This window comes from Bos indicus, chromosome 2 (assembly GCF_029378745.1).
Source record: "Bos indicus isolate NIAB-ARS_2022 breed Sahiwal x Tharparkar chromosome 2, NIAB-ARS_B.indTharparkar_mat_pri_1.0, whole genome shotgun sequence".
In the NCBI taxonomy this organism is placed as follows: domain Eukaryota; kingdom Metazoa; phylum Chordata; class Mammalia; order Artiodactyla; family Bovidae; genus Bos; species Bos indicus.
In genome coordinates, this window is record NC_091761.1 from 43,588,935 (window position 1) to 43,614,385 (window position 25,451).

Here is a 25,451-nt window from a genome sequence, read left to right on the forward strand (position 1 = left end):
ACTACTAACCAGCTATAAGATTTAGGATTACTTTTTGTTTTTCTCAACTGAGTACACATAATGCCCTAAATGGCTAAACCATATACAATTCTGATACCAGACAGTTAAAACTCAATTCTGTAAGTCTTTTGTATTATGTGTAAGAAAGGCACTCTACCTTATCTAAGAGAAAACAAATTTAACATTCATCTCATGATTTGCTGGTTTCAATAAATACTGACTCTATACAATTATAATTTCAAGGCATAATTTGATCTGCAGTATAATCAGTTGCTTGTTAATATTAGAACAGTTATATCTACATTGCAGGCAGATTCTTTACCAGCTGAGTCACAAGGGAAGCCCAAGAATACTGGAGTGGGTAGCCTATCCCTTCTCCAGGGGATCTTCCCAACCCAGGAATCGAACCAGGGTCTCCTGCATTGCAGGCAGATTCTTTACCAACTGAGCTGTTCAGGGAAGCCCAAGGAAGCCCACTGACAACTGTATAGTGAGTGCTTCCAGCATGGAAAAGACTTTTCAGCATGTGATATGATCTAATGATAAAGATTTTCAAGTTCTATTAGCTTCACATGCTGTTTTACTTTCATTTTAGACCCATCCACCCACATAGCTCCTTATTTATAAATACATGTTTTACATCCTGTTTATGACATAATAAAAACATTCACAGACAAGCACTCACACATTCTTATCTCTCAAGACTCTGTGTTTTATGGGGCAGGGTGCTCGGGGCTGGTACACTGGGATGACCCAGAGGGATGGGATGGGGAAGGAGGTGGGAGGGGGGGTTCAGGATGCGGAATGCATGTACACCCGTGGCTGATTCATGTCAATGTATGGCAGAGCCACTACAGTGTTGCAGAGTAATTAGCCTCCAATTAAAACGAATAAATTTATTTTTTAAAAAAAGAGACTCTATATGTTTTGGAAGCCAGAATATGAATTTAAAGATTTACTACTATTCTTCATCATTTTCTTAGAACCCAGTTATTTTTTTTACTACTAAGGCTGAATACAGAAAAAGACAGTATTAGGTTCTGTCCATGATTGGAATTAGCAAAATGGATAATATAAAAATCTAAAGGCAGTGACAGCGGGGGAGGAAGGCCATGTAAATAGAGAGGCAGGAGGACCGGTTTCCCTGTTGACAGAAGCATCTTTGAAGCTCGCCAGCCCATGAAGAGGATTGTGTGTCAGTCATTAGTATACCTGTCAGCTGCGGTAGTGAATCCAATTAAGGGAGCAGAGCGGGAGCACGGGCTCCTAGGTCCTGTCTCAGGATACTGATACACAACCAGGTCCAACCATCACCCAAAACAGAAGTTCAAAATCAGGAGCACCAAATCTTAACTCCAGCTCTTCTGTTTGTCTGACCATGGGGCCATGGGCAAACGATATATTTGAAATTTTATTCTCCTATGACATGGAGATATTAACACTAGTCTATAAGAACCAAACAATTTCATGTTGTATCTGACAAGCCGCCAGCACACAGTAGGTCCTCAATAAATATTCCGAATAGTTGTGTTCTACTCTAGAGGGTCCCAGGAGAGACGAGAGAGAGTTTGGAAGTCCCTCTGAGATCTGGATTTTTCATCCAGCTTGGCTCTTAAAGCAGAAGCATCTGAAATCAGATGGCATTACCAGGATAAAAGGCACACCTTGGCTGATGCTCCTGTTTTTATAACCTGGGGCTCCAAGTGTCCATTACTTTTGTCACGTCCCACCTCAAAGTAGCCTCAGATGTTAGACACATACATGGGAGTTGGCAGGCACCCCTCTTGGCTATAGAATGCTGCATGCCACCACCAAAGGAAACTGGCTATAATTTCAGTTGTGATGTCTTGATATTTTGGTTCAGAATCCCTGGTCACATTATCTGTGTGTAATTGTTTCTTCATTTGTAGTCATTTAGTTTCCATTTCAAACATGCATGTCCATTGGTTTATCGTTTTCATGTGACAGGACTGCTTGATTAAGATTACAAACTGCTAAAAATCAGTGTCCGTATTTATTTGATCAGTTCCTCATAGCATCTAGCAAAGCAGGGATCATACATATGATTTGAGGAAAGTAACTATGATGAAAGAGCTCATAAAATGTACAAGGTGGATGCTCAAGTAACAACCATAATGAAAACCACATACGTTTAACAAAACCAGTTTTCAGACTTGGCTATTTCATATTCTCCATAGGAAAAGCAGTGCTACAAAGAGTTTTTAACTCTTCTTGGAAATGGGACAGCCAAGAAAGCTTAATGCTTCCATTTAAGATATTTAGACTTCTCCCTGAGTGACATTTGAGAAAATTAACAATTATATCTTTGGGCCCTAGAATAAATAAAAAGTAAACCATGGTGGTGGACATTAACTAGATTTATTGCTGTGATCATTTTGCAATATATATAAATATCAAATTACTATTACTATGTTGTACACAAGAAACTATTATGTGTCAATTCTATTTCAATAACACGCACACACACACAAAAGGTAAATCATTCTGTTCAAAGATGTCCAAACATAAGGTGCTTATGTGAACATACTTTTTAAGATGAGAATATCCTACCTCCTTAAAGTTGTCAAATGCTGATAAAATGATTTCATGCCCGCCTCTGACAAGACAAACGGCTGCCAACAGCTCTAAGACAAGGGCTTTTGTTCTGTCAAAACAAGAAGGAAAAAACTCACAAATCAGTGAAAGTGAATGAACGATGAGTCAGCTGTTCCTTCCAAGATGAATATGATAATAAATATTTGCCAGTGTATTTTTTTAAATGTTTACTAATTAAGGCACAGTTATATTAAAAACACATACATTTTAAAACTTTTACGATCTTCTACACATGTGTCTTCTCTGGGGTAGCAAGTTTGCAAGGCATATTTCCCACTCCCAGGATTACAAGTTACTTATAAATGAAAATTAATTCTGAGAAGATTAAGTCTTTCTGTTCTTTCATCAACTGACTCCGTGTAATATGGTCGAAAAAGTATTTTTTAATGAGTTAAAGAAGATAGGAAACACAGAATTTTCAGTAAAATCACCCATTGGATAAATATTTTCTCTGGTTCTGGAGTTAAAGATATAATAACATTTGCTGAAAAAGTTCAAAATCAACCGAATCAATGTCGTATTAATACACTGCAAATCTGCTAATTTGCAGTGGCTCCATACAAATCTTCCATGATAATGCAAGTTTCCAAAACTACTTCTTTCCATACAGGATCTGAAAGGAGCTGGCTTACAGCTGTGCTAATACAGGAATATTTTCTCTGACTCAAGAAAATAAAACTTCATCTAAAATATTTTTAGAAGGAAAACCTTAGAGATACAACCTAAGTTTTCAAACACAATGTCAAGGACAGCATCACTGCTTCAGAGTATGATTACTTCAGTATTTCATCTTTTTTCTGGAATAAAAGCTATTGCCAACCTCTAAACAAAGACCATTCTGAAAACCCACAGTATCAATTGTCTTAAGAAAAATGAATAATGACTTCCCTCAGTGTCAGATAGAGAGACAAAGAAGCATGACTACTTGGGATTCTAGTAAACTTAAGGAAGCAAGCACAAAGTTGCAGAGGCGTTCATCAGGGGAAGTATGAAATAATAATATTCAACATTTAAATAGGATTTACAGTTTGCATTGCATTTTCAATCACAAAGGCTGTAACTTCTAATCACATTTTTTAGCTGAATTAACAGTTTTCAGATGTGCAATCTTGTCAGAGAGATCTGATAAAAGGGAGTAACAGTGTGAAACTAGACATGCATTAGAACAGAAAAGGCATTATACTAACTAAAATAAATTGATGAAGACAGGCTTTTGGAGGTAATCTGTGAAATGAATAGTATATGGCACTTGCCTTTATAGGAAAGGGAACATGAAAAGAAACCTGCATGCAGTTATTTTTGTTTTGTGGTGTTTTCTGTTTGGTTTGGTAATAAAAGTTACATGTGAAAAGGTTGCAAATGAAGTGTGGACAAGCAGTAGTAGTTGTAGTGAGCTTTCAGCACCAAGTGGTGTGGCTAGGGCTGAATCAAGACTCTCCTGGATCCAATCCTGACAACCTGGCAGCTTCATGCTCTTCACCAAGTTTTGCTAAATTTGCAAGGATGCTGAGAACCAGGCCTCAAGAGGAATGAAAGCTTGAAGAGAAGGGCCAGAGTTGTCACCAGTTTCTCAACTCCACCACATGTAAAACTGTAATGTTGATGAAAAGAAAATTCTACTTAGCCGAGGAGTCTACTGGCAATCCAAATTCAAAAAATCACTCTTGAAAGTTTCCAAACTCTAATTTGATTCTTGACGAGCTGTCTGCTGTCCCTAGTTTGATTAAGATTTGAATATTATGAACCCAGCTTACCTTGGATTCTTGTTGTTCAAGCTTAGTGCAATCTCATTGACAGCATGTGGGTGAGACATGACCATGTTGAAACCATACTGAAACGGGTATGGAAAAAACAAAGCATTAGGAGTTATTTGAGAGAACTGTCAATGTTGATTAAAAAGCAAAAACCTGAAGTTTCTATCTAATGTAATTTTATATCATCATAAGTACACTTATGTCTCTAGCACAGTGTCTGCACACATTTCTCTATTTCAGGAATGATGCTATTATCGAGGTACTATATTCCCATTCTCTATGAATAAACTATATGTGTCTCTATCAAAATGATGAAAAGGCTCCAGGCCAGTGATCTCAATCCTGCTATTTGGCAAAATCACCTGGAAAAGTCAACAAAACAAAACACCAGCTCTCCGGGACTCACTCCAGGTCAATTTATTCTGAATCTCAAGGATGGGGCCCTGGCATGTGAATTTCTTTGAGCTGACTTCACTACACAGCAGGGTTGACAACCACCACCTCTAATCCCTTCTCTATCAGCAATGGCTCTTAGGACCCAAAGCCTAGGGAAAACCTGCTTTGCTCTGAGGCATGTTACCTCGTCCTTCTATAAAATGAACAAAGCTCAGTAAAAGGATCAAGAATCATTCTCAATTCTGCCAAGCTGAGGAATTATTCCTTTTTCTGCAAACTCTCAGCTCATGACCTTATTTCCAATTACACCCAGAAAACATAAGCAATTAGGAAAAAAACTTCCAAAAGCTCCCACCACCGCATCAATACACCCACACAGATCTGTGGCTCCCCTCCTTACTTCTTCCCAAAGATGAAGTCTCCATGGGCCCGTCTAAGGCCCTTCGCCGACTCAAGCTCTTGATTCCAATCCCTCTCACTACTCAAGAACATTATCAGTCATGTCTGACTCTTTGTGACCCCATGGACTATAGCCCACCAGGCTCCTCTGTCCATGAAATTCTCCAGGCAAGAGTACTGAAGTGGGTTGCCATGCCCTGCTCCAGGGGATTACCCCGACCCAGGGATCAAATCCAGGTCTCCTGCACTGCAAGTGGATTCTTTACTATCTGAGCCACCAGGGAAGACCGAAGAACATCATATGCTCCAGCAATTGTCCCATTCCCCTATCATTATTTTTCTCTCTGACTCATTACTATTAGCATAAAAAACATGATGCAAATTCTTTTATCTTAAACAACAAAAACAGAATCTCTCTGGACCCTACAACCTATGTCCAGCCACTGTCTCATTTTTCTGCTGTTCTTTTACAGCAAAATTCTAAATCACTCATGGTCTCCAATTCCTCTCCTCCTATTCTCTCTCAACACCATGTCCATCAGGCATTGCATCCCCGCCATTCCAACGAAACTGTATCAAGATGATCCAAGACCTGCACTTTGCTAGAGCCCATGCCATAACTTCATCTTACAAGACTCAGCAGCAGCACTGGGCACAGCCAACCACTCTCTCTCCTGGACCTGGCTCCTACTTCTCAGCTGCTTCCCTGTCAGACTAGCTAGTATTCCCTCATCTCTCTGACTTTAAACAGGGTGCCCAAAGTTATTTGAGACTCAGCTCATTCTTTGCTTCTCTGTCTATCCCTGCTGATCTCTTTCACTCCCCCGTCTTTATAGGCCATCTACTGACTCTCAAACTTGTAGCTCCAGCCCAGACCTCCAGACCCTGAACTCCCGACTGGCATTTCTGACCACCTATTTAAGATCCCTATTTAGATGTACTTTGGCCACCTCATGCGAAGAGTTGACTCATTGGAAAAGACTCTAATGCTGGGAGGGATTGGGGGCAAGAGGAGAAGGGGACGACAGAGGATGAGATGGCTGGATGGCATCACTGACTCGATGGACGTGAGTCTCAGTGAACTCTGGGAGTTGATGATGGACAGGGAGGCCTGGTGTGCTGCGATTCATGGGGTCGCAAAGAGTCGAACACGACTGAGCGACTGATCTGATCTGATCTGATTTAGATGTCTATGGACATCTCACAGTTAACATCTCTCCAACTGGAATACTAATAAGGTCTCCCAAATCTGCTCATCCTGGAGCCTTCCACAGCTTAGTAGACGGCAACTCCATCTCAGAGGTGCCCAGGACAAACCACTGCGAGCTGTCCTTGACGCCTCACCACATCCCCACTGCTACTGTCCTTACCACCGAAACAAAACCAGAGCCTGGCCACCTCTCATCACCTCTGCTGCTATTACCTTGGTTCATGCCACCATCAACACTCACCTAAACTAATGCAACAGCCTTCTAAAAGGTCTACCTCCTTTTGTCTTTGCCCCCTGGAGTCAATCCTAACAAAGAAGCCAGATGGATCATGCTAAATTCCAGTGACAGATCAAGTCACACTTTTCCTCAGAATGCTTCAGCAGCATTCCAGTGAGCGTGAAGCCAGTGTCCTTTCAGTGACTTAAAGCCCTACATAATCAGGACCCCTCTGTAACTTCAGATTTCGCCTTCTGCTCCTCTCTACTTACTCATTCTGATCCAGCCAAACTGACCTGAGCACACCAGACCTATTCCTACCTCAGCAACTTTTGCACTTGCCCTTCTCTCTGACTATAATTTTCTTTCTTAAATATTCCTTACCTTGTTCCCTTATTCTAGTTGTTACATAAATGTTACCTTCTCCGTGACACTTTTCTGGCTAGCCTATTTAAAAATGAACTTGCATTTTTGGCACTTATTCTTATTTCTTGATTATTTTTTCTACAGGACTTAGTTCTCTGGAGCCAGTCTTCCTCAGTTCAAAGCCGAGTTCACCACTTATAGCCATACTTAACTTCTCTGTGTTTCAGTTTCCTCCCTCATGGGAGAGTAATATTACTAATCTCACAGGACTCTTTTGAGGCTTAAATTAAGTAATAGGTTTTAAAGTTCTAGACTGTAGGAAGCACTGTGTAAGTGTCAGCTTTTATTTCATCACTAATATTATCTGGAGTGCTGTATATAGTTCACCGATTGTCTATCACCATCTCCCCCCAATAGAAAGTAAGTTCCCTGAGGTATTTATTTTTTTGCTGCTGTGTTCCCTACACCTAGAATAGGATCTATTGGGCAATGCTCAAAAAAATTAATTGACTGAGAGAATAAATGCATGTTTCCCTTCTTAAATTTCATCTGGCAAGTTTATGTTGGGTTTGAACTCTAATACTGATCTGTGTATTTACCATCGGTTTCTATTTGGATCCATCTATAGAATCTGTGTCAGTGGAGATAAAATCCTATTTTCTTATTTGAACCATGTCTAAATTCTCAGCCATGGTTTGATTTTATAACTATACTTTTGACCCTTCAGCTCACCGTAGATACTCCAGGCTCTAATTCCCACTCTGTCGTTAGGATTAATCCCACGTACTGTAATTAGTAACTCCCAGTGATTCTCAGAGTGAAGACAGTCTGTATCAGTCATCTAAGGAGGACTCTGCTCTTCTACCAAGCATCCTCTAAGTGCTTCTCATGAAGATGAGGAACCACAGGGTCCAACACAGTAATCATAATCCCTTGCCTGTCCTCACATAACTCTTTGAGGAGCAATGACCTACGCAGTGTGTGAGATTACTCATTCCCAGGTTCCAAAGTTGTTCCATTATTGCCCCAGACCAGTGGCTTACTCTGTCTCTAATAGTCAAAAACACTTACCAAGTAATCTAGATAAGCTTACCACTGGAAGAGGAAAATGTCTTCCCTTTAAATGCATTACACATCAGAAATGCTAACTAAAAGGGTAATGAATTATGAGCAGTAGAAGGAACCAGACCTTTCTTCTCTAAAATATTTCATTAAATCCTGATATTTACTTCAAATAGAAATACAAAGATACCAAAGAGAACAAGATTGAGTCTGATGATTTCAGATTTTTTTTAAGGATTATAAACAGAAACATACCTGATAATTCATGATGGCACGTAAACACATGATACAGACATGCACGTCATCTTTCTTACTCACTAATCTTGAATTTTTCAGGGTTCTTCTGCTTGGCAAAGTATTGTATCTACAAATAAAAAGGGAAACTTCTATAAAACTAAGGATTACTTTCTTAGCATGGGCAGATGCACTTTAAAAACGGACACTGTTCTCTATCTGTACCTACACCTAAATGAAGATTGCAGGTCAAACCACCACTAACGAACCCATCACCACAAGCATCCCATCACCACAAAACTGTTTCCACAGGCTGTGAGGCCTAGACAATTCTGTACAGTTGTTATCATCTTGTCAGGCCATATACCCATGGACAGTGATGCTGAACTCACAGCATATAACAAATCAGACTGTATGTGAGACTCATCGACAAGCCAGGCTCTAATGTGCAGACCAAGCTAGATTTGCACACATGACATGCATGCGGATTACATATGTGAACAAGTGAAGGGGTAAAACCCAGCTTATACAGAGATCTCCTATCATCTGACCCAATTTTAACTGTATTTTCCCATCACTGCTTTCAAGAGTCCCTGTTTCAGAGTTTAAGCCTAGGCAAGATCATACAGCTGTCATATCAGCCTGTGATACTGAATTTTGATGTGCAAAACCTAAACAATATGCGCATGCCTCCACACCCACACCCAAACTCCGGTCTAGCAGCTAAAACTGAGACAGAAATGTGGTGACAGTTCAAACGGTTAGGATGTTACAACGTCAGGGTTCATTCTGGAGACCCTATATTACCAGGCCTTAGTTCTCCCTTCTGTAGATTTATCAGAGTATACAAGGCATAGAGAGTGACAGTGTAAGATGGGGAAAGCAGACAGATGACAGTTCTAAGGGTTTCATTATGAGCCTTAAATGACAGCTTCAGAGGAAAAACAGGTAAGTTTTCTCTGCAACTCCAAGCCTGAAACGAAAGCAAGTTTCAAAAGCTGTCAACTACTTTCCGAGAGTCAATGACAGAAATGCTCCACAAAAGAGGCTAGAGACCTTCCCTCTCCTTGAATTAAGCTAGTTAAAAATTTTTAAGGAAGCCATGATTAATATTAACCGCTTTCAGAAGTCTCACAGGTGCGGACTAAGAGTTGAAAACTGAATTGACAGGTTTGTCTCCAACAGCTCAGCTGAGCAGAACTTTGACATTTTCTATTCAAAAACTATCAAACAGGAAAAAAAGATGATTCATTTACATAAGCCTACTAATGAGCCAAAGAAATTTTTGAAAAGCACCCCAGTAAGTCACTTGCATCAACATACCTGACTGTGCAAAATCTGGTTTGCTCCTACTACTTTTAAAGAATGTTTTTTCTAAGGACTGTCTGCTTTCCTCACCCTGGAAAACAACAGTTCAGCAACGGAAGATAGCCTAATTCAGTTTTGAATGCAAAAACAATGTTCAGATTTTGCTGTTAGTAAGCCTAATTTCAGCTTCTAAAATACACTTTTAAAAGGTGCTGCACTCTGTCATAACTCCAGCCCAAGGTCTCACAGAATCTGGGGCTGCTTCAAACAACCACATGACTAGTCTGACCCAAGAATCTGTAGTCTTTTTAGTCTAAACCCAAAGTTCTCTCCCTTCCTCTGCCCTTCTGAATTTATTTTAACCTCAGGTTTGTATTTCGTTAGTGGAATCACTTGTCTGTTTTATATTAGAGAGATAGTTATTTCTAATAAAGCAGTGGCTATTAGTGTAAAACAAAGAAATCTAAGTTTTAAAAAAGAAAAGGTGTTATGAAGGGAATGAATCATCCTTTGCTAAATTATATTTAAATGCAGAAGTGACTGCAGAAGATAGATTGACCAAAGCCAACTATTCTTTAAGGCACATGGGACAGGTCATTCACACAGGCACATATTTCCGCATCACTTCCAAATAAAGTTTAATGATTCCAGCAAGCAGACCAAACTTACACATTTAATGGTACTTCCTAGGCGTAAAGTAACAGAGCAGGTTCCTCCCTTTTATTTATTAATCCATAACATCAGCTATACCGTAATAAGACTTTCTAAGAAGGAGACATTGTCCTTACTAACATTATTTGCAGAAACCAGTAAACATTGATTATAATATCCTACTTACTAAACATTAACACAAAAGACTTGTATTTGTTGTAGTATGTGGTTAATCTCAAATACATTTTCTGAATCAACATTTGAAATGTATTTAATATGAAAAAGCACATGGATACTTACCAATATTCAAGGAGTTTAGAAAGCATACAAAGATGTCAATAAGTAAAATCGATATAGTTAAAATAAGTAAAAATTTATTAATGTTATTCTGTGCTTAAAAAAAGTTGAACTTTTTTCCTAAGGTGAATGATAGTTAATATAAAATTAATTTTTCTCTGATTTTTTATTTATATAAAAACAGAATTAAAGGCAACATTTGAACTTGTGTTAAAACACCACCATAACCAGTAACAACAACCAACCATAGTATTGACCGTTTAAGGAGACCTATGATATTATTTACATCAACCTTTCCTGATACCGATGAGAAAAATGATGACCCAAGATGTTACATCTACAGAGCAAGTAGACATTAAGAGATGAGACCAGACCCCCAAGTCTCCTCCCTGGAATTCAGGGCAGTCACTTTCTACAGGTTGCTTCTCAACCTGACTCATCCATCAAGTGATCACATGAAAAAGCTACTGCCCACAGCCATATGTGCTAATGAATTCCCTGTCGGAGGTTCCTATTCTGTCATCCCAACAGAGAACAGAGTTTTCTGTCCTGGCTCTTAAAAGATATCTTTACCCTATCCCTCCAATAATTATGCCACCATACAGAATTAAGGCTTAGGTGGCTAAGAAGAGCAGTATCTGAGCATTTTCAGAACACAGTGGCTGATCCACTCTGTAAGCAAAGTTTTCTTTTTAAATCTTTATCCTCAATCACTTACGAGGCAAGGAAGGATTTTTTTTTTTTTTAACTTAGTAATAAATTTTCTCTGTATTTTGGAAGTCTCATTCAAAAAAAATTCTCCCCTATTAAGTAAATGCACACCTGATAAACGTCACAACTCTACCTCAGCAGAAATTAAGTATTTGCAAACAACCAAGAATCACTTTAAGTCCCCAAGGCTAGATTCTAGGGACTGTGTCATGGGTCAGCATGTACATTAACCTACTCTTCAGCATGCACATTTTGTAGAATTTGACCATTTATGTCATGAGATATTTATTTGCTTTAATTATCACCTGAGTAATTTTCCACCTTTTACCTTTTTGAACATGTTTTAAAGCCAGCTCCAATGGACAATATCAATACTCTCCAAAGAACACATCCACGTGGAGCTGGTTTTAATAGATCCCCAAGTTGGCTCTAAAACACCAAAAGAATTAGCACTAACAATTTACTACATGTGAACTTTCTACAAGCACTCCCAGATTGAATAAGCAACCTTAAAGGACTGGCCTCTGGTGCTCTATCAACCACAGGAAATCAAACCAAACCTTGTGTTTAAGGCTCAAAATTGGTTTTCCCAAGCAACTATTGTTTATGCTAAACTCTATAAAATGCTAAGGGAAAATGAAAGATCAAGATGTTGCTTCAGCCACCATCTAGTTTAGGAAGCAAGAGATTTTACGGATAGCCTCTGTGTTAAGATGTTCTCTGTTCACACCTCAGCCCACCCCTTCTGCTGCATGCACGTTCTAATGTGTAAAATGAACTCAATAAGCATACACACACCTGCACTTCACAGTACGCTGAGGTGATAATAGGCACACCTCAAACGAGAGCACTTTCTCGAAAATCATGATCCTGAAAACCCTCATACAATCTTTTCTCAATCAAGCCATTATTTGACCAAGTTAATACAGACCGAATCATGGTAACTGTCTTTAGGCATATGAACGTTGTTTGAATGAGGCTCTAATTCAAGAAGTATAAAAGGAAAGGACAAATTGTGGGGTAAGTATCAGAAGGTGACATGCAATGAACATAACTGAACATGAAATGTTACTAATGCAGATGTTTTTTAAATTTATTTCTAATTGGTGGATAATTGCCCTACAGTGTTGCATTGGTTTCTGCCACACAATAGTGTGAATCAGCTATATATATACACACATCCCCTCCCTCCCCCCATCCCACCCCTCTAGGTTGTCACAGAGCACTGAACTGAACTCCCTGTGTTATACAGCAGCCTCCCACTAGTTATCTATTTTACACAAGGGAGTGTGTCTATCTCAATGCTACTCTCTCAATTGTCCTCTCCTCTCCTTTCCCCATTATGTACACAAGTCCACTCCCTATGTCTGTGTCTCTATTCCTGCCCTGTAAATAGGTTCATCAGAAACAGTTTTCTAGATTCCATATGTATGTGTCTAACACAGATTTCGGAGAAGGCGATGGCACCCCACTCCAGCACTCTTGCCTAGAAAATTCCATGGACGGAGGAGCCTGGTAGGCTGCAGTCCATGGGGTCGCGAAGAGTCAGACACGACTGAGCGACTTCACTTTCACTTTTCACTTTCATGCATTGGAGAAGGAAATGGCAACCCACTCCAGTGTTCTTGCCTGGAGAATCCCAGGGACGGGGGAGCCTGGTGGGCTGCCGTCTCTGGGGTCACACAGAGTCGGACACAACTGAAGCGACTTAGCAGCAACACAGATTTAAAACACACCATCTCACAAATCTGAATAACAGAATCACAAGACACTTCCATTCATCTTTATCTATATTTAAAATTTTCTACAATGGATGTACAGTATTCTCCAAATAAAGAAAAAGTTGCACCAAAAAAAAACCTCTCGCAGATGGTCTAGGTTTACATTCATCTGAAGACAGAAGGCTAACTAGATCATAAGATGATAACACTTTCCCTACTTTAATCATCCCACGGAAGAATATTTCCCAAAGGCCTCTTGAGTGGAGAGCTGGTCTGTAAACAGACAGCCAAGCTGAGGGTTTCTGTGAAGAGGCTAAATTCTACCACAACACATGCAGCAAAAGACCCAAGTATCATCAGAATAGCTAAGCTTTGCAAATCCTATTCCCTGGTCCCACACACACCCACCTGGATGCCAATAAAAACAGAATGCCATGATTAAGTTTCCAGAGAAAACTGATGAGGGTGATTGATTAGAGCCACACACCTCTACCAAGCATATGAGTCACACAGATTCACTTAGGTAGGCCTGGAAGATCACAGCAAGAATCTATCACCAATTAAAAATGCAAGCAACTCACATGAAATTAGTCATCACAGTGAAACACTGCATGCACGAGGTGCTCCTGCCTGGTCAGGTTAACACAAGGAAATATGATGCAATGTATTATCTTTAAAAGGGTAGATAAGGGCACATCCGGTTCTATGCCACAGCCCTTGAGGCTAACCTATCTGCATCTTTCACAAACACTGACCATCCCACTTTGGCTATTTGAATAAACTTTCCACAAAGACCTAAGTTTTATAAGGATGACATCACTGCCTCAGTAGAAGATATGGGTGCTTCTGTGGAAAACTAATATCCTTGGCATGTGCTTTGTTACAGAATTACATATAGAAAAACAAGTACTACGATATTTTCTTCATGGAGTTATTATGAAACATATAAAACGGGGCCACGTTGGAGACTGCCCCAGTGCATTGTGATTTATGAAAAAGGCCCCAGTGGGAGGCAGTACTAGCTTCCCTATGGTCTCCTATGGATAACTGAGGCAGATAAGCTCAAGTCTTGCCCCATGTAATATCTTGAATGACTCTAGATTTTTTCAGCAGTAAATGGTACATGTTCCCTTAACTGAGATTTGAAATTGGCTTCCTCATTGCTGCTGCTGCTGCTGCTGCTAAGTCGATTCAGTTGTGTCCGACCCATAGATGGCAGGCCACCAGGCTCCCCTGTCCCTGGGACTCACTAGTAGCTCCCAAACCTCAAGGTACATCCAGCTTAATGTAGGAGGAGGAAGAGAAAGCAGAAGGAAGAAAGCTGGCAGCTCCATTCTGCCCCTCCTCCACTGCCTACCAGGCTGGTGGTTTACACTCTGATTATGGGAACTAATGGGTTTTGAGGCTACTGTGGATCTAGAGAAAGAGGAAGGGGAAACAGCACAAGTTAAAATGTCACAAAGCTAGCTATTCTTACTGTGATTCAGTTGTTTTTCCTAAATCGATGTTTCCCAGATTGCTACAAGACTTTACTCTCTAGAGTTCTGAAAAAGTTGACTCTGGCTTATTTTGCTGGTTTTCTCATTGCTTTCATGGGTCCTGTACTTCACCATTTTCACTGACATCTCATAACATTTAGAGAATCCTGAGAGCCTATTCATTCTGAATACATGTAACAAGTCCTTCAAGTTCAAAGGAACAGTCAAATAAGATTCTGCAAGAATTACATTTCTCTGGTGACTTGGAGCTGGTTCTCTAAGACGTCAGGATCAGAGAACTATCGAATGGAAAAACAAGGGCATTCCATATGTATAGAGGGGCTGTGACCCAATGCCTAGACCATGAGGTTAGGGGACTAAATGCCTTCCTGACTACCCTTCCTCCTCCAGACAGGCAAGCAAGAGTTTTGAGATTCTAGGTCTGTGGACACGAAAGAGGGGTTTTCCAGAGGCAGAAAACAACCCCAAGCCCAACTTTTGGAGCTCCTGTCCTTTGTAGAAAAGATAATGGAGAAGGGATATTTAGAGCTGTTTTTTGAGGTCTCAAGAATTTTAAGGAAATCCTGCTTTTTGAGAGGTCATTCTGACAAGAACACCACCAAATTTCTCCAGCACTCTTCTCCATCGACTGTGAGAATTGCCTGCTCTCTTGTCAAGCACTGAACGAAAACTAAACATTATCCTCACATTAAAAGATAGTAAGACACTATCTTGGAAGAACCGCCAGTAATATTCACCAAGTTCTATGTGTGTGGAGAGAAACATGTGCCCAAACTGATTTAAGATCAAAACAAAAGAAAAATAACTAATACAATTATGTAAAGTTTAAAAATAAAATAAAATTAAAAAAAAAAAAAGAAAAATGACTCTAACTGACTGTATTAATTTATGCACCAATGCTTTATAAGTTACATGAAATAATAATAAATGTGGAAGTTACAGTCAATGCTAGTAGGAGTAAAACGCATAAAAAATTTAAGCAACTGTCACAAATAAATATCTTTTAAGAAACCTATACAATGTGCCCTGTTTAGTACTATACTGACAGCTGTGCCGCCTACTTCACATGTGGCAATCCATCTGTGCAGGAGCTGGTAGTGAGCACGTTGATTCACACAGCACTGGCAGCAGGTGCTATGCAGAAGAAGCTATCTCTGCTTTGAAAGACTGTTAGAATGACTGATGAGCGAGAGCCAACAGTTGATTTCTAATAAATGACAAGGCAACTCAAACCTCGATTTCTAAGTCCAGAAAGTAAAAAAGAATGTCAAGGTCAGCAGACAAAACCTGGGGAAGTAGCTCTCTTGAATCTACTTGACCACAGAGTAGATACACAGGAATTTCTATTACCAAGTATGTATTCAAGCCTGAACTATATACAGCGTTCACTAGAGTTCTGGTTATAACCATGTCTTGCTGCCCTTAAACCACAACTCACTGTTCAGTTCAGTTCAGTTCCTCAGTCGTGCCTGACTCTTTGCGACACCATGGATCGCAGCACGCTAGGCCTCCCTGTCCATCACTAACTCCTGGAATTCACTCAAACTCATGTCTATCAAGTCGGAGATGCCATCCAGCCATCTCATCCTCTGTCGTCCCCTTCTCCTCCTGCCCCCACTCCCTCCCAGCATCAGGGTCTTTTCAAATGAGTCAGCTGTTCGCATGAGGTGGCCAAAGTATTGGAATTTAAGCTTTAGCATCAGTCCTTCCAAAGAACACCCAGGACTGAACTCCTTTAGGATGGACTGGTTGGATCTCCTTGCATTCCAATGGACTCTCAAGAGTCTTCTCCAACACCACAGTTCAAAGGCATCAATTCTTTGGCGTTCAGCTTTCTTCACAGTCCAACTCTCACATCCATACATGACTGCTGGAAAAACCATAGCCTTGACTATATGGACCTTTGTTGGCAAAGTAATGTCTCTGCTTTTGAATATGCTATCTAGGTTGGTCATAACTTTCCTTCCAAGGAGTAAGCATCTTTTAATTTCATGGCTGAAATCACCAGTGATTTTGGAGCCACAAAAAATAGTCAGCCACTGTTTCTACCGTTTTCCTATCTATTTCCCATGAAGCGATGGGACCAGATGCCATGATCTTCATTTTCTGAATGTTGAGCTTTAAGCCAACTTTTCACTATCCTCTTTCACTTTCATCAAGAGGTTTTTTAGTTCCTCTTCACTTTCTGCCATAAGGGTGGTGTCATCTGCATATCTGAGGTTATTGATATTTCTTCTGGCAATCTTGATTCCAGCTTGTGCTTCCTCCAGCCCAGTGTTTCTCATGATGTCCTCTGCATATAAGTTAAATAAGCAGGGTAACAATATACAGCCTTGACGTACTCCTTTTCCTATTTGGAACCAGTCTGTTGTTCCATGTCCAGTTCTAACTGCTGCTTCCTGACCTGTATACAGGTTTCTCAAGAGGCAGGTCAGGTGGTCTGGTATTCCCATCTCTTGAAGAATTTTCCCCAGTTTATTGTGATCCACACAGTCCAAGGCTTTGGCATAGTCAATAAAGCAGAAATAGATGTTTTTCTGGAACTCTTGCTTTTTCGATGATCCAGCGGATGTTGGCAATTTGGTCTCTGGTTCCTCTGGCTTTTCTAAACCCAGCTTGAACATCTGGTATTTCAGGGTTCACGAATTGCTGAAGCCTGGCTTGGAGAATTTTAAGCATTACTTTACTAGCATGTAAGATGAGTGCAACTGTGTTCTTTGGCATTGCCTTTCTTTGGGATTGGAATGAAAACTGACCTTTTCCAGTCCTGTGGCCACTGCTCAGTTTTCCAAATTTGCTGGCATGTTGAGTGCAGCACTTTCACAGCATCATCTTTCAGGATTTGAAATAGCTCAACTGGAATTCCATCACCTCCACTAGCTTTGTTCGTAGTGATGCTTTCTAAGGCCCACTTGATTTCACCTTCCAGGATGTCTGGCTCTAGGTGAGTGATCACACCATCGTGATTATCTTGGTCATAAAGATCTTTTTTGTACAGTTCTTCTGTGTATTCTTGCCACCTCTTCTTAATATCTTCTGCTTCTGTTAGGTCCATACCATTTCTGTCCTTTATCGAGCCCATCTTTGCATGAAATGTTCCCTTGGTAGCTCTAATTTTCTTGAAGAGATCTCTAGTCTTCCCCATTCTGTTGTCTTCCTCTATTTCTTTGCATTGATCACTGAGGTAGGCTTTCTTATCTCTTCTTGCTATTCTTTGGAACTCTGCATTCAGATGCTTATATCTTTCCTTTTCTCCTTTGCTTTCACTTCTCTTCTTTTCACAGCTATTTGGCCTCCTCAGACAGCCATTTTGCTTTTTTGCATTTCTTTTCCATGGGGATGGTCTTGATCCCTGTCTCCTGTACAATGTCATGAACCTCCATCCATAGTTCATCAGGCACTCTGTCTATCAGATCTAGTCCCTTAAATCTATTTCTCACTTCCACTGTATAATCACAAGGGATTTGATTTAGGTCATACCTGAATGGTCTAGTGGTTTTCCCTACTTTCTTCAATTTAAGTCTGAATTTAGCAATAAGGAGTTCATGATCTGAGCCACAGTCAGCTCTCAGTCTTGTTTCTGCTGACTGTATAGAGCTTCTCCATCTTTGGCTGCAAAGAATATAATCAATCTGATTTCAATGTTGACCATCTGGTGATATCCATGTGTAGAATCTTCTTTTGTGTTGTTGGAAGAGGGTGTCTGCTGTGACCAGTGCATTCTCTTGGCAAAATGAGAGAGCATCAGAAGACATACTGAAACCATAATCTGATCACACGGACCACAACTCACTGTAAGGGAGTCTAAAAAAAAAGCTACAGTAATTCTGAACGAGTTGCTCAGGTTGAAGAATGTAACAGACCAGTGAGACTACATCAATCTAAAAAGCACAGTAAAAGAGTGAAAAGATAACCTATGGAATGGGAGAAAATAATTTACAAACCAGATATGTAATAAGGGGTTAATATCCAGAATATACAAGAAACCCCCACAAATCAATTGTGGCAAAGTTCCTTTTGCCATAATTTAATTTGCCTTTTGGCAAATTTAATTGGGCAAAGTTATCTTTTGCCCAATTAAAGATTGGGCAAAAGGAACTTGAAAAGACATTTCTCCAAAGAATACACACAAATGGCTAACAGGTACATTTAAAATGCTCACTAATTAACAGGAAAATGCAAATCAAAACCACAATGAGAAAGCACCTCATACTGACTTTCAGAATGGGCATTATCAAAAAAGACAAAAAAACGAGTGTTAACAAGAATAAATTAGAGCCCATGTACACTGTGGGTGGGAACGCAAGTTGCACAAGCATTATGGAAAACAGTATGGAGGTTTCTCAAACAAAAATAGAACTCCTCCATGTAATGCTCCAGCAATCCCACTTCTGGATGTTTATCTAAAAGAACTGAAAACAAGATCTTAAAGAGGTATCTGCACTCACATTCCTAGCAGCATTATTCACAGAAGCCAAGATCTAGAAACAACCTAAATGCCCATCAACAGATAAGTGGATAAATATGGATAAAATATGGTTTTAAAAAATAATAATGAGGTGGTGTGACAGAAGTGTTACCTGATATGGTACTAATCACTGCAATGTATAAACATACAAAAGCAACACACTGTATAAGTTACACAACAATTATATCTCAACAAAAAATTAACTTATATATTCACACAGACACACAATATCAAAGTCCTGACAAAACAAAGAAAGGGTTGTGAATTCCCTGGCAGTCTAGTGGTTGGGACTCGGTGCATTCACTGCCGTGGCGAGAGTTCAGTCCCTGGTTGGGAAACTAAGAGAGGGTAAGGTGGGTGGGATGAATTGGAAGACTGGGACTGGCATATATGCACTAATATGTATAAAATAGACAACTCATGAAAACCTACTGTAGAGCACAGGGAACTGTACTCAGTGCTCTGTGGGGACGTAAACGGGAAAGAAATTTAAAAAAAGAGAATATATGTAAACACACAGCTCATTGACTCTGCTGCACAGCAGAAACTAACACAACACTGCAAAGCAGCTATACTTCAATTAAAAAAAAAAGAAAGGGTAAGGAATGGTTCCAAGTGAAAGGATGTTACACAGACACAACTAAGCACAATACATGATCCCTGTGTTGGATTCTGGACAGAGTTTGAAAAAATGTTATGAAATAGACTGGAATAACTAAACAGACTGAACTAAAAATGTGCCAGTATGTAAAAGTTCTGATTTTAAGAATTACACCATGGTTATCTAAGAGCATGTCTTTGTTCTTAGGGTATCTACCCAAAAATAATTAGGTATAAAAGGGCATGATTCTGTAACTTGTTCTCAAATGGTTAAAAAGTGTGTACGTTTACAAAGTAAATTCGCAAATGGTAGAGTGGACAAAATGTTAAAACAATTGCTGAATCTGTGTAAAGAGCATGAGGAGGAATCATTGTACTATTGTTGCCTTTTTTTCAGTTTTCAATGATATCAAATTAAAAGCACAGAAATAAAAAGAAGAAAATTATGGTAGATACATACACTGGAATATTATTCAGCTTTCAATTAAAGGAAATCTTGCAATATGTTGTAACATGGATGAATCTTGAGGACATTACACTATGTGAAAAGAGCCAGTCGCGGAAGGACAAATGCTGTATCATTCTATTTATACGAGATACCTGAAATAGTCAAACTCACTGAAGTGGGGAGTAGAATGGTGGCTGCCAGGGCCTTAAGATAGGGCAGAATGGGGAATTGCTAATAACTAGTATAAAGTTTAGGTTATGCAAGGTAAGTGAGTTCTAGAGATCTGCTGAATGATATCTTGCCTACAGTCAGTGACACTGTACCATACACTTAAACATTGTTGAGAAGGTAGATCTCATGGTAAGGGTTCTTAGCATCATAAATAAATAAATAAAAGCAGTATTCTTTTAAAAAATAGCAATGGGTGATAACATAAGAATTAATTATAAGAAATGTGTCAATGATAATTCTAGGTGTACAGGAGAAGACCCACTCCTGATCAAAAGCTACATGTAATCAAATCCTGAATTTCTTTCAAGATCTACATCTGCAAAGCACCAAAATTAAATGGAAACTGCTATTTAACCAGTGGTGCCTTGAAGAAAAAAAAAGTCTGATCACCCATCTATTGTCTTGAAATATATTTATTTCTAGACATATTCTTACATGTGAGTTTGTACATGTCTGCCTCTCCCTTTGAGCTCCTATTATCCAAGAACAGTACGTTACTGCAGAACCTTAAAATGGAATGTTCCCTGAACTGACCTAACCAGGCCTTCCCAGAGTCCATCAAGAAGGTTTTTGAAAATATTCTGTGACGTCTCCATGCCAACTTTTGTGAGGTTTGTAATATGTAGATGCTATTGGTAATAGAAAAAGACTAGGTATATTTTATTCTTCTTACAAAAGTATCTTCAAGTAACCGAACTACTCAGATATTAAACTAAATAAACCTATAAATAAAGACTACAATCAGAACTCCCTTGGAAGCTAATGTTAGTATTCAGTCCAATCGGAATGCAATGCCATCTGAGTATATCACATCATTTGGCATAACTGTACTAGTCTTTTATGGTTCCAAGGTCTGGACTAATAGAACTTTACTAAGATTTGGGGTTTTAGGTTTCTTCTCCCTGACTATTCAGACATGACATCACCTGGGCATATTTTTTCTATCAATTAAACTCATAAAATATTAATACTTGATGCTAAAAAAAAAAATGAACCAAGCACTTTTCTGTCTCTAAAGCCAAAAGAAACAGAGCTGAAAGAGTAGAACCCAGATAGTTTGAAGTGGGAGTGAAGCAGGTGGGGGAAACAGACAAAGACAGAAACAGAGATATGTGTGGGGGGGTGTTGGTTACACAAAACTCCTAATGAACATTTTTTTCTATTGAGTTGTTGAAATGTTCTGTTCACCTAATTCTTCTATCAGAGGACCAGGTGATAGCTAGAACAGAACCTGTAAGGTCTCATTTACATGCATTTTGAATGGAACACCTGAATCAACAGGCTCCATCAAATGAATGAAGGGCCATTAGTTTGAATTTTCTGTTTTTCAATTATATTCCTTTTGTAAAAGGCATTTGCTATGGAGTGGCTAATTAGGATATGACTCTATGGGAAAAGTGTCCAAGGAAACTAATGCTTGTGACTTTTCAATGGAAATATTTCTATGTTCATCAATATTTGGCCCCTCTTTTCATAAACCTTCAATAAATCATTGTCAGTGTGTCAAAATGACAATTCCACAGCCTGGTCTTCAACACAGTACATCAGTTCAGTTTAATCACTCAGTCGTGTCTGACTCTTTGTGACCCCACAGACCTCAGCACACCAGGCCTCCCTGTTCTTCACCAACTCCTGGAACTTACTCAAACTCATGTCCATTGAGTCAGTGATGCCATCCAACCGTTTTATCGTCTGTCGTCCCCTTCTCCTCCTGCCCTCAATCTTTCCCAGCATCAAGGTCTTTTCAAATGAGTCAGCTCTTTGCATCAGGTGGCCAAAGTATGGGAGTTTCAGCTTCAACATCAGTTCTTCCAATGAACATTCAGGACTGATTTCCTTTAGGATGGACTAGTTGGATCTCCTTGCAGTCCAAGGGACTCTCAAGAGTCTTCTCCAACACCACAGTTCAAAAGCATCAATTCTTCGGTGCTCAGTTTTGTTTATAGTCCAACTCTCACATCCGTATATGTACATAACACAGTACATAACCTGGCTCTCCATGACTTCTAGCCAGACTTATCTGTTGACTGTTTCCTGAACAAACCATGCAGTCTCACAGCTGACTACTGCTCCTCCAGCTCTCCCTTCCTCCCCTGGCTGCTACCTTCTCCTCCCAACCTTCCTCACATGCCACATGCAGACCAAGTTATGACTCTTCTCTAGGTTTGGTTGTTCACTCTAGTCTCTAAGGTTCCATATAATTAGTTCTGTTTATACACAAGTGATACCAACATGTGTTAGTAGGAGCATGAACACACACACACTCTTCTCAATCAAATCGTATATAAAGACACTGACATAGTAGAAAGAAGTTAGAAGACTAGGATTATAAATCCTGGCACTATCACTTACTACCTATGGGTAACTTCTCTGAGCCTTCTTGTCTGTAAAATGGAGCTAATAATTCTCAAACACTTCCCTACAATTTTATGAAGATATAATGATGCAAGTATGAAAAATTCATTTATCAAGAATGAATATATTATGTACAAATATATTATTCCCCGTGTCATTCTGTATCCTCAATATTTAGCAATGCACCCTTCACATATTATGGATGCAATCTGTCTTGCAGATGAAGGTGACAGAATGTAGCTGGAGCAATTTGCTAAGTCACCTTCAGTATTTTTTTCAATCTTATACAGTTAACATTTATTGACTACACACTACCGTGCCAGGTTCTTTACAGGAACTGTTAATCTCACAACCTATGAGGCAGGTCCTAAATCTGATCTGAGAATCTGTGAGACAGATCCCCAATAATGCACTGGTCAAGTAGGCTTGTTTTTCCATTTCCACATAGCCTCTTTCAGTCAATTTTCTTTTTTTTTTTAAATAAGAGGATTTTATTGATGGCATTTTTATTGTCTTAATAATAAAACAAAATATGAAGCTCAAAACTGATCACCTGGCCCTTTCTCTTCTTATCACCTCCCAGCTCAAAATGCTTGCATCTCTTAATAGCCAGGATCCTCTTCGATCTACATTTGGGCTCAGCACATTCAAGCCTCAGTACAATCTTCTTTGTAGTTTTAGCCTTTTTCCGGAAAACTGGCTTAGTCTGCCCACCATAACCACTCTGTTTCCCGTCATAACGCCGCTTTCCCTGGGCATACAGAGAATCCTTGCCCTTCTTGTACTGTGTCACTTTGTGGGGCTGGTGCTTCCCACACTTCTTACACAAAGTCCAGTGGGTTTTTGGAACGTCCACCATGTTTGCGAGACTGATACCAGCACAGAAAGAAAGCTCAGTCGATTTTCTATTGGATAAAAGACCCAATAAAGAAGTGGAACAAGGGAAGAAAACCTCACAGTGGAAAATGCCTGACATGTGCCAGTGTGGTGCACCCACAAGCTATAATTACAACTGTCACCATTTCTACTAGCAAGGTCATTAAAATCAGTTTCGAGCTGAAAATCTGGAATGTACACTCTTAACCCAAGTACATTTTTCTCTTTTTACAACACCCAATAAAAAAGAAATGCAAAAATCTGAAACGCAACAGCCTAACACTTCGAACTTGTTTCTGCCTACAAATGTGCTGAAAAGGAAAAGTGACAATTTGTAGTTACAGTTTATTTTTGGAAAGTCTAGGAATTTACAAAGTCTTTCTTCTATAAATGGGTACTGCATTTTCTGCAACTTTAGATCTTCAGGTCAACTGTCTAGCAGGTTAAGGGGCATCTTCAACATTTCCCCTTCCTCAGAAATAAAACTCAGGTATTGGCTATAATGATCATCCATTATCCTTTTTGCTTCTATTCCTTTTCAGCATTTTCTCTCCTAAAGTAACCGTTACTGAAAATTTTAACCAACATCTGCCATCTCATCTGGTGAACAGAAAAACTTCAAACCTTGAGAATAACTGTTTAAATATACTTTTCTTTCTAACTTTTCCCCTTCAAGTTGGCAGATAAGGTAAATTCTTCAAGATCCTTCCACAGGGAAAACTTAGAATAAATAAAGTTAAGGGAAAGGAATACATGTAGAATAAAATATAGATTACAAGTCTCAGTCATGAACTACAGAAGATCTGAGTTGATTTTATATAATTTGGGGGGAGAAGAAGGAAGAGAATAATGATCATTTCAGAAATTACATTCTTAATTTACAGAAGTTGGAAAATGAACAAAACTGAGTTCAGTCTCCTTGTTGAGAATCAAGATACAAGTGTTTTAGCTTCTAACTATAAAACTCAAGTATATTTTTCATGTGCTACTATAATGAAGATTATGGCATCCGGTCCCATCACTCCATGGGAAATAGATGGGGAAACAGTGGAAACAGCGTCAGACTTTATTTTTCTGGGCTCCAAAATCACTACAGATGGTGACTGCAGCCATGAAATTAAAAGACGCTTACTCCTTGGAAGGAAAGTTATGACCAACCTAGATAGCATATTCAAAAGCAGAGACATTACTTTGCCAACAAAGGTCTGTCTAGTCAAGGCTATGGTTCTTCCTGTGGTCATGTATGGTTGTGAGAGTTGGACTGTGAAGAAGGCTGAGCACCGAAGAATTGATGCTTTTGAACTGTGGTGTTGGAGAAGACTCTTGAGAGTCCCTTGGACTGCAAGGAGATCCAACCAGTCCATTCTGAAGGAGATCAGCCCTGGGATTTCTTTGGAAGGAATGATGCTAAAGCTGAAACTCCAGTACTTTGGCCACCTCATGCGAAGAGTTGACTCATTGGAAAAGACTCTGATGCTGGGAGGGATTGGGGGCAGGAGGAGAAGGGGATGACAGAGGATGAGATGACTGGATGGCATCACTGACTCGATGGATGTGAGTCTGGGTGAACTCCGGGAGTTGGTGATGGACAGGGAGGCCTGGTGTGCTGCGATTCATGGGGTCGCAAAGAGTTGGACACGACTGAGCGACTGATCTGATCTGATCTGATCTGATAATGGTTTAAGTTAAAAGGTTAGGTGATCTTCTTCGCCCAACAATAAAAATTCAAAGTAAAATGCTACTGCTGAAATAAAAACTCGTAAGAGCTTAAAAGAGCTCATCTCTTTTAAAATATCACTTACTTTATAAGCAAACTGGTACTGAGTTGGTATTTTCATAGCTGTAGATAGGATCACTGTTACAAAGAGATCAGGAAAACTGCTATGAACAGAAGTAATTATTGCAAATGAAAGCCAATGAGCCACGTGGGCCCTTAGCCCATACACATGAAAATCTGTCTGTAGGAATGAGTTAGCTGCTTAGGAAATAAGGTCTTTGAGCTGGGCTTCAAGTGCCTCATCAACAAAGAGTT

General features: G+C 39.6%; 2 protein-coding genes across 7 annotated transcripts in view; both read right to left on the reverse strand.

The window, feature by feature from the left end:
* Positions 1-25,451, reverse strand: part of FMNL2 (formin like 2) — a 332,468-nt gene that overhangs the window by 59,814 nt on the left and 247,203 nt on the right. For all 6 annotated transcript variants that reach the window (XM_070799509.1, XM_070799474.1, XM_070799495.1 and 3 more), the window contains 3 exons: positions 8,276-8,384; positions 4,371-4,447; positions 2,572-2,665 (listed from right to left, as the gene is read on the reverse strand). In XM_070799509.1, the coding sequence (XP_070655610.1) occupies positions 2,572-2,665; positions 4,371-4,447; positions 8,276-8,384 (280 nt within the window). The remainder of the gene's footprint in view (positions 1-2,571; positions 2,666-4,370; positions 4,448-8,275; positions 8,385-25,451) is intronic.
* LOC139185886 (large ribosomal subunit protein eL42-like) lies at positions 12,428-24,670 on the reverse strand. The gene has a single exon (XM_070799625.1). It carries the CDS (start codon positions 23,517-23,519, stop codon positions 23,058-23,060), a length of 462 nt encoding a protein of 153 aa, XP_070655726.1. The 5' UTR covers positions 23,520-24,670; the 3' UTR covers positions 12,428-23,057.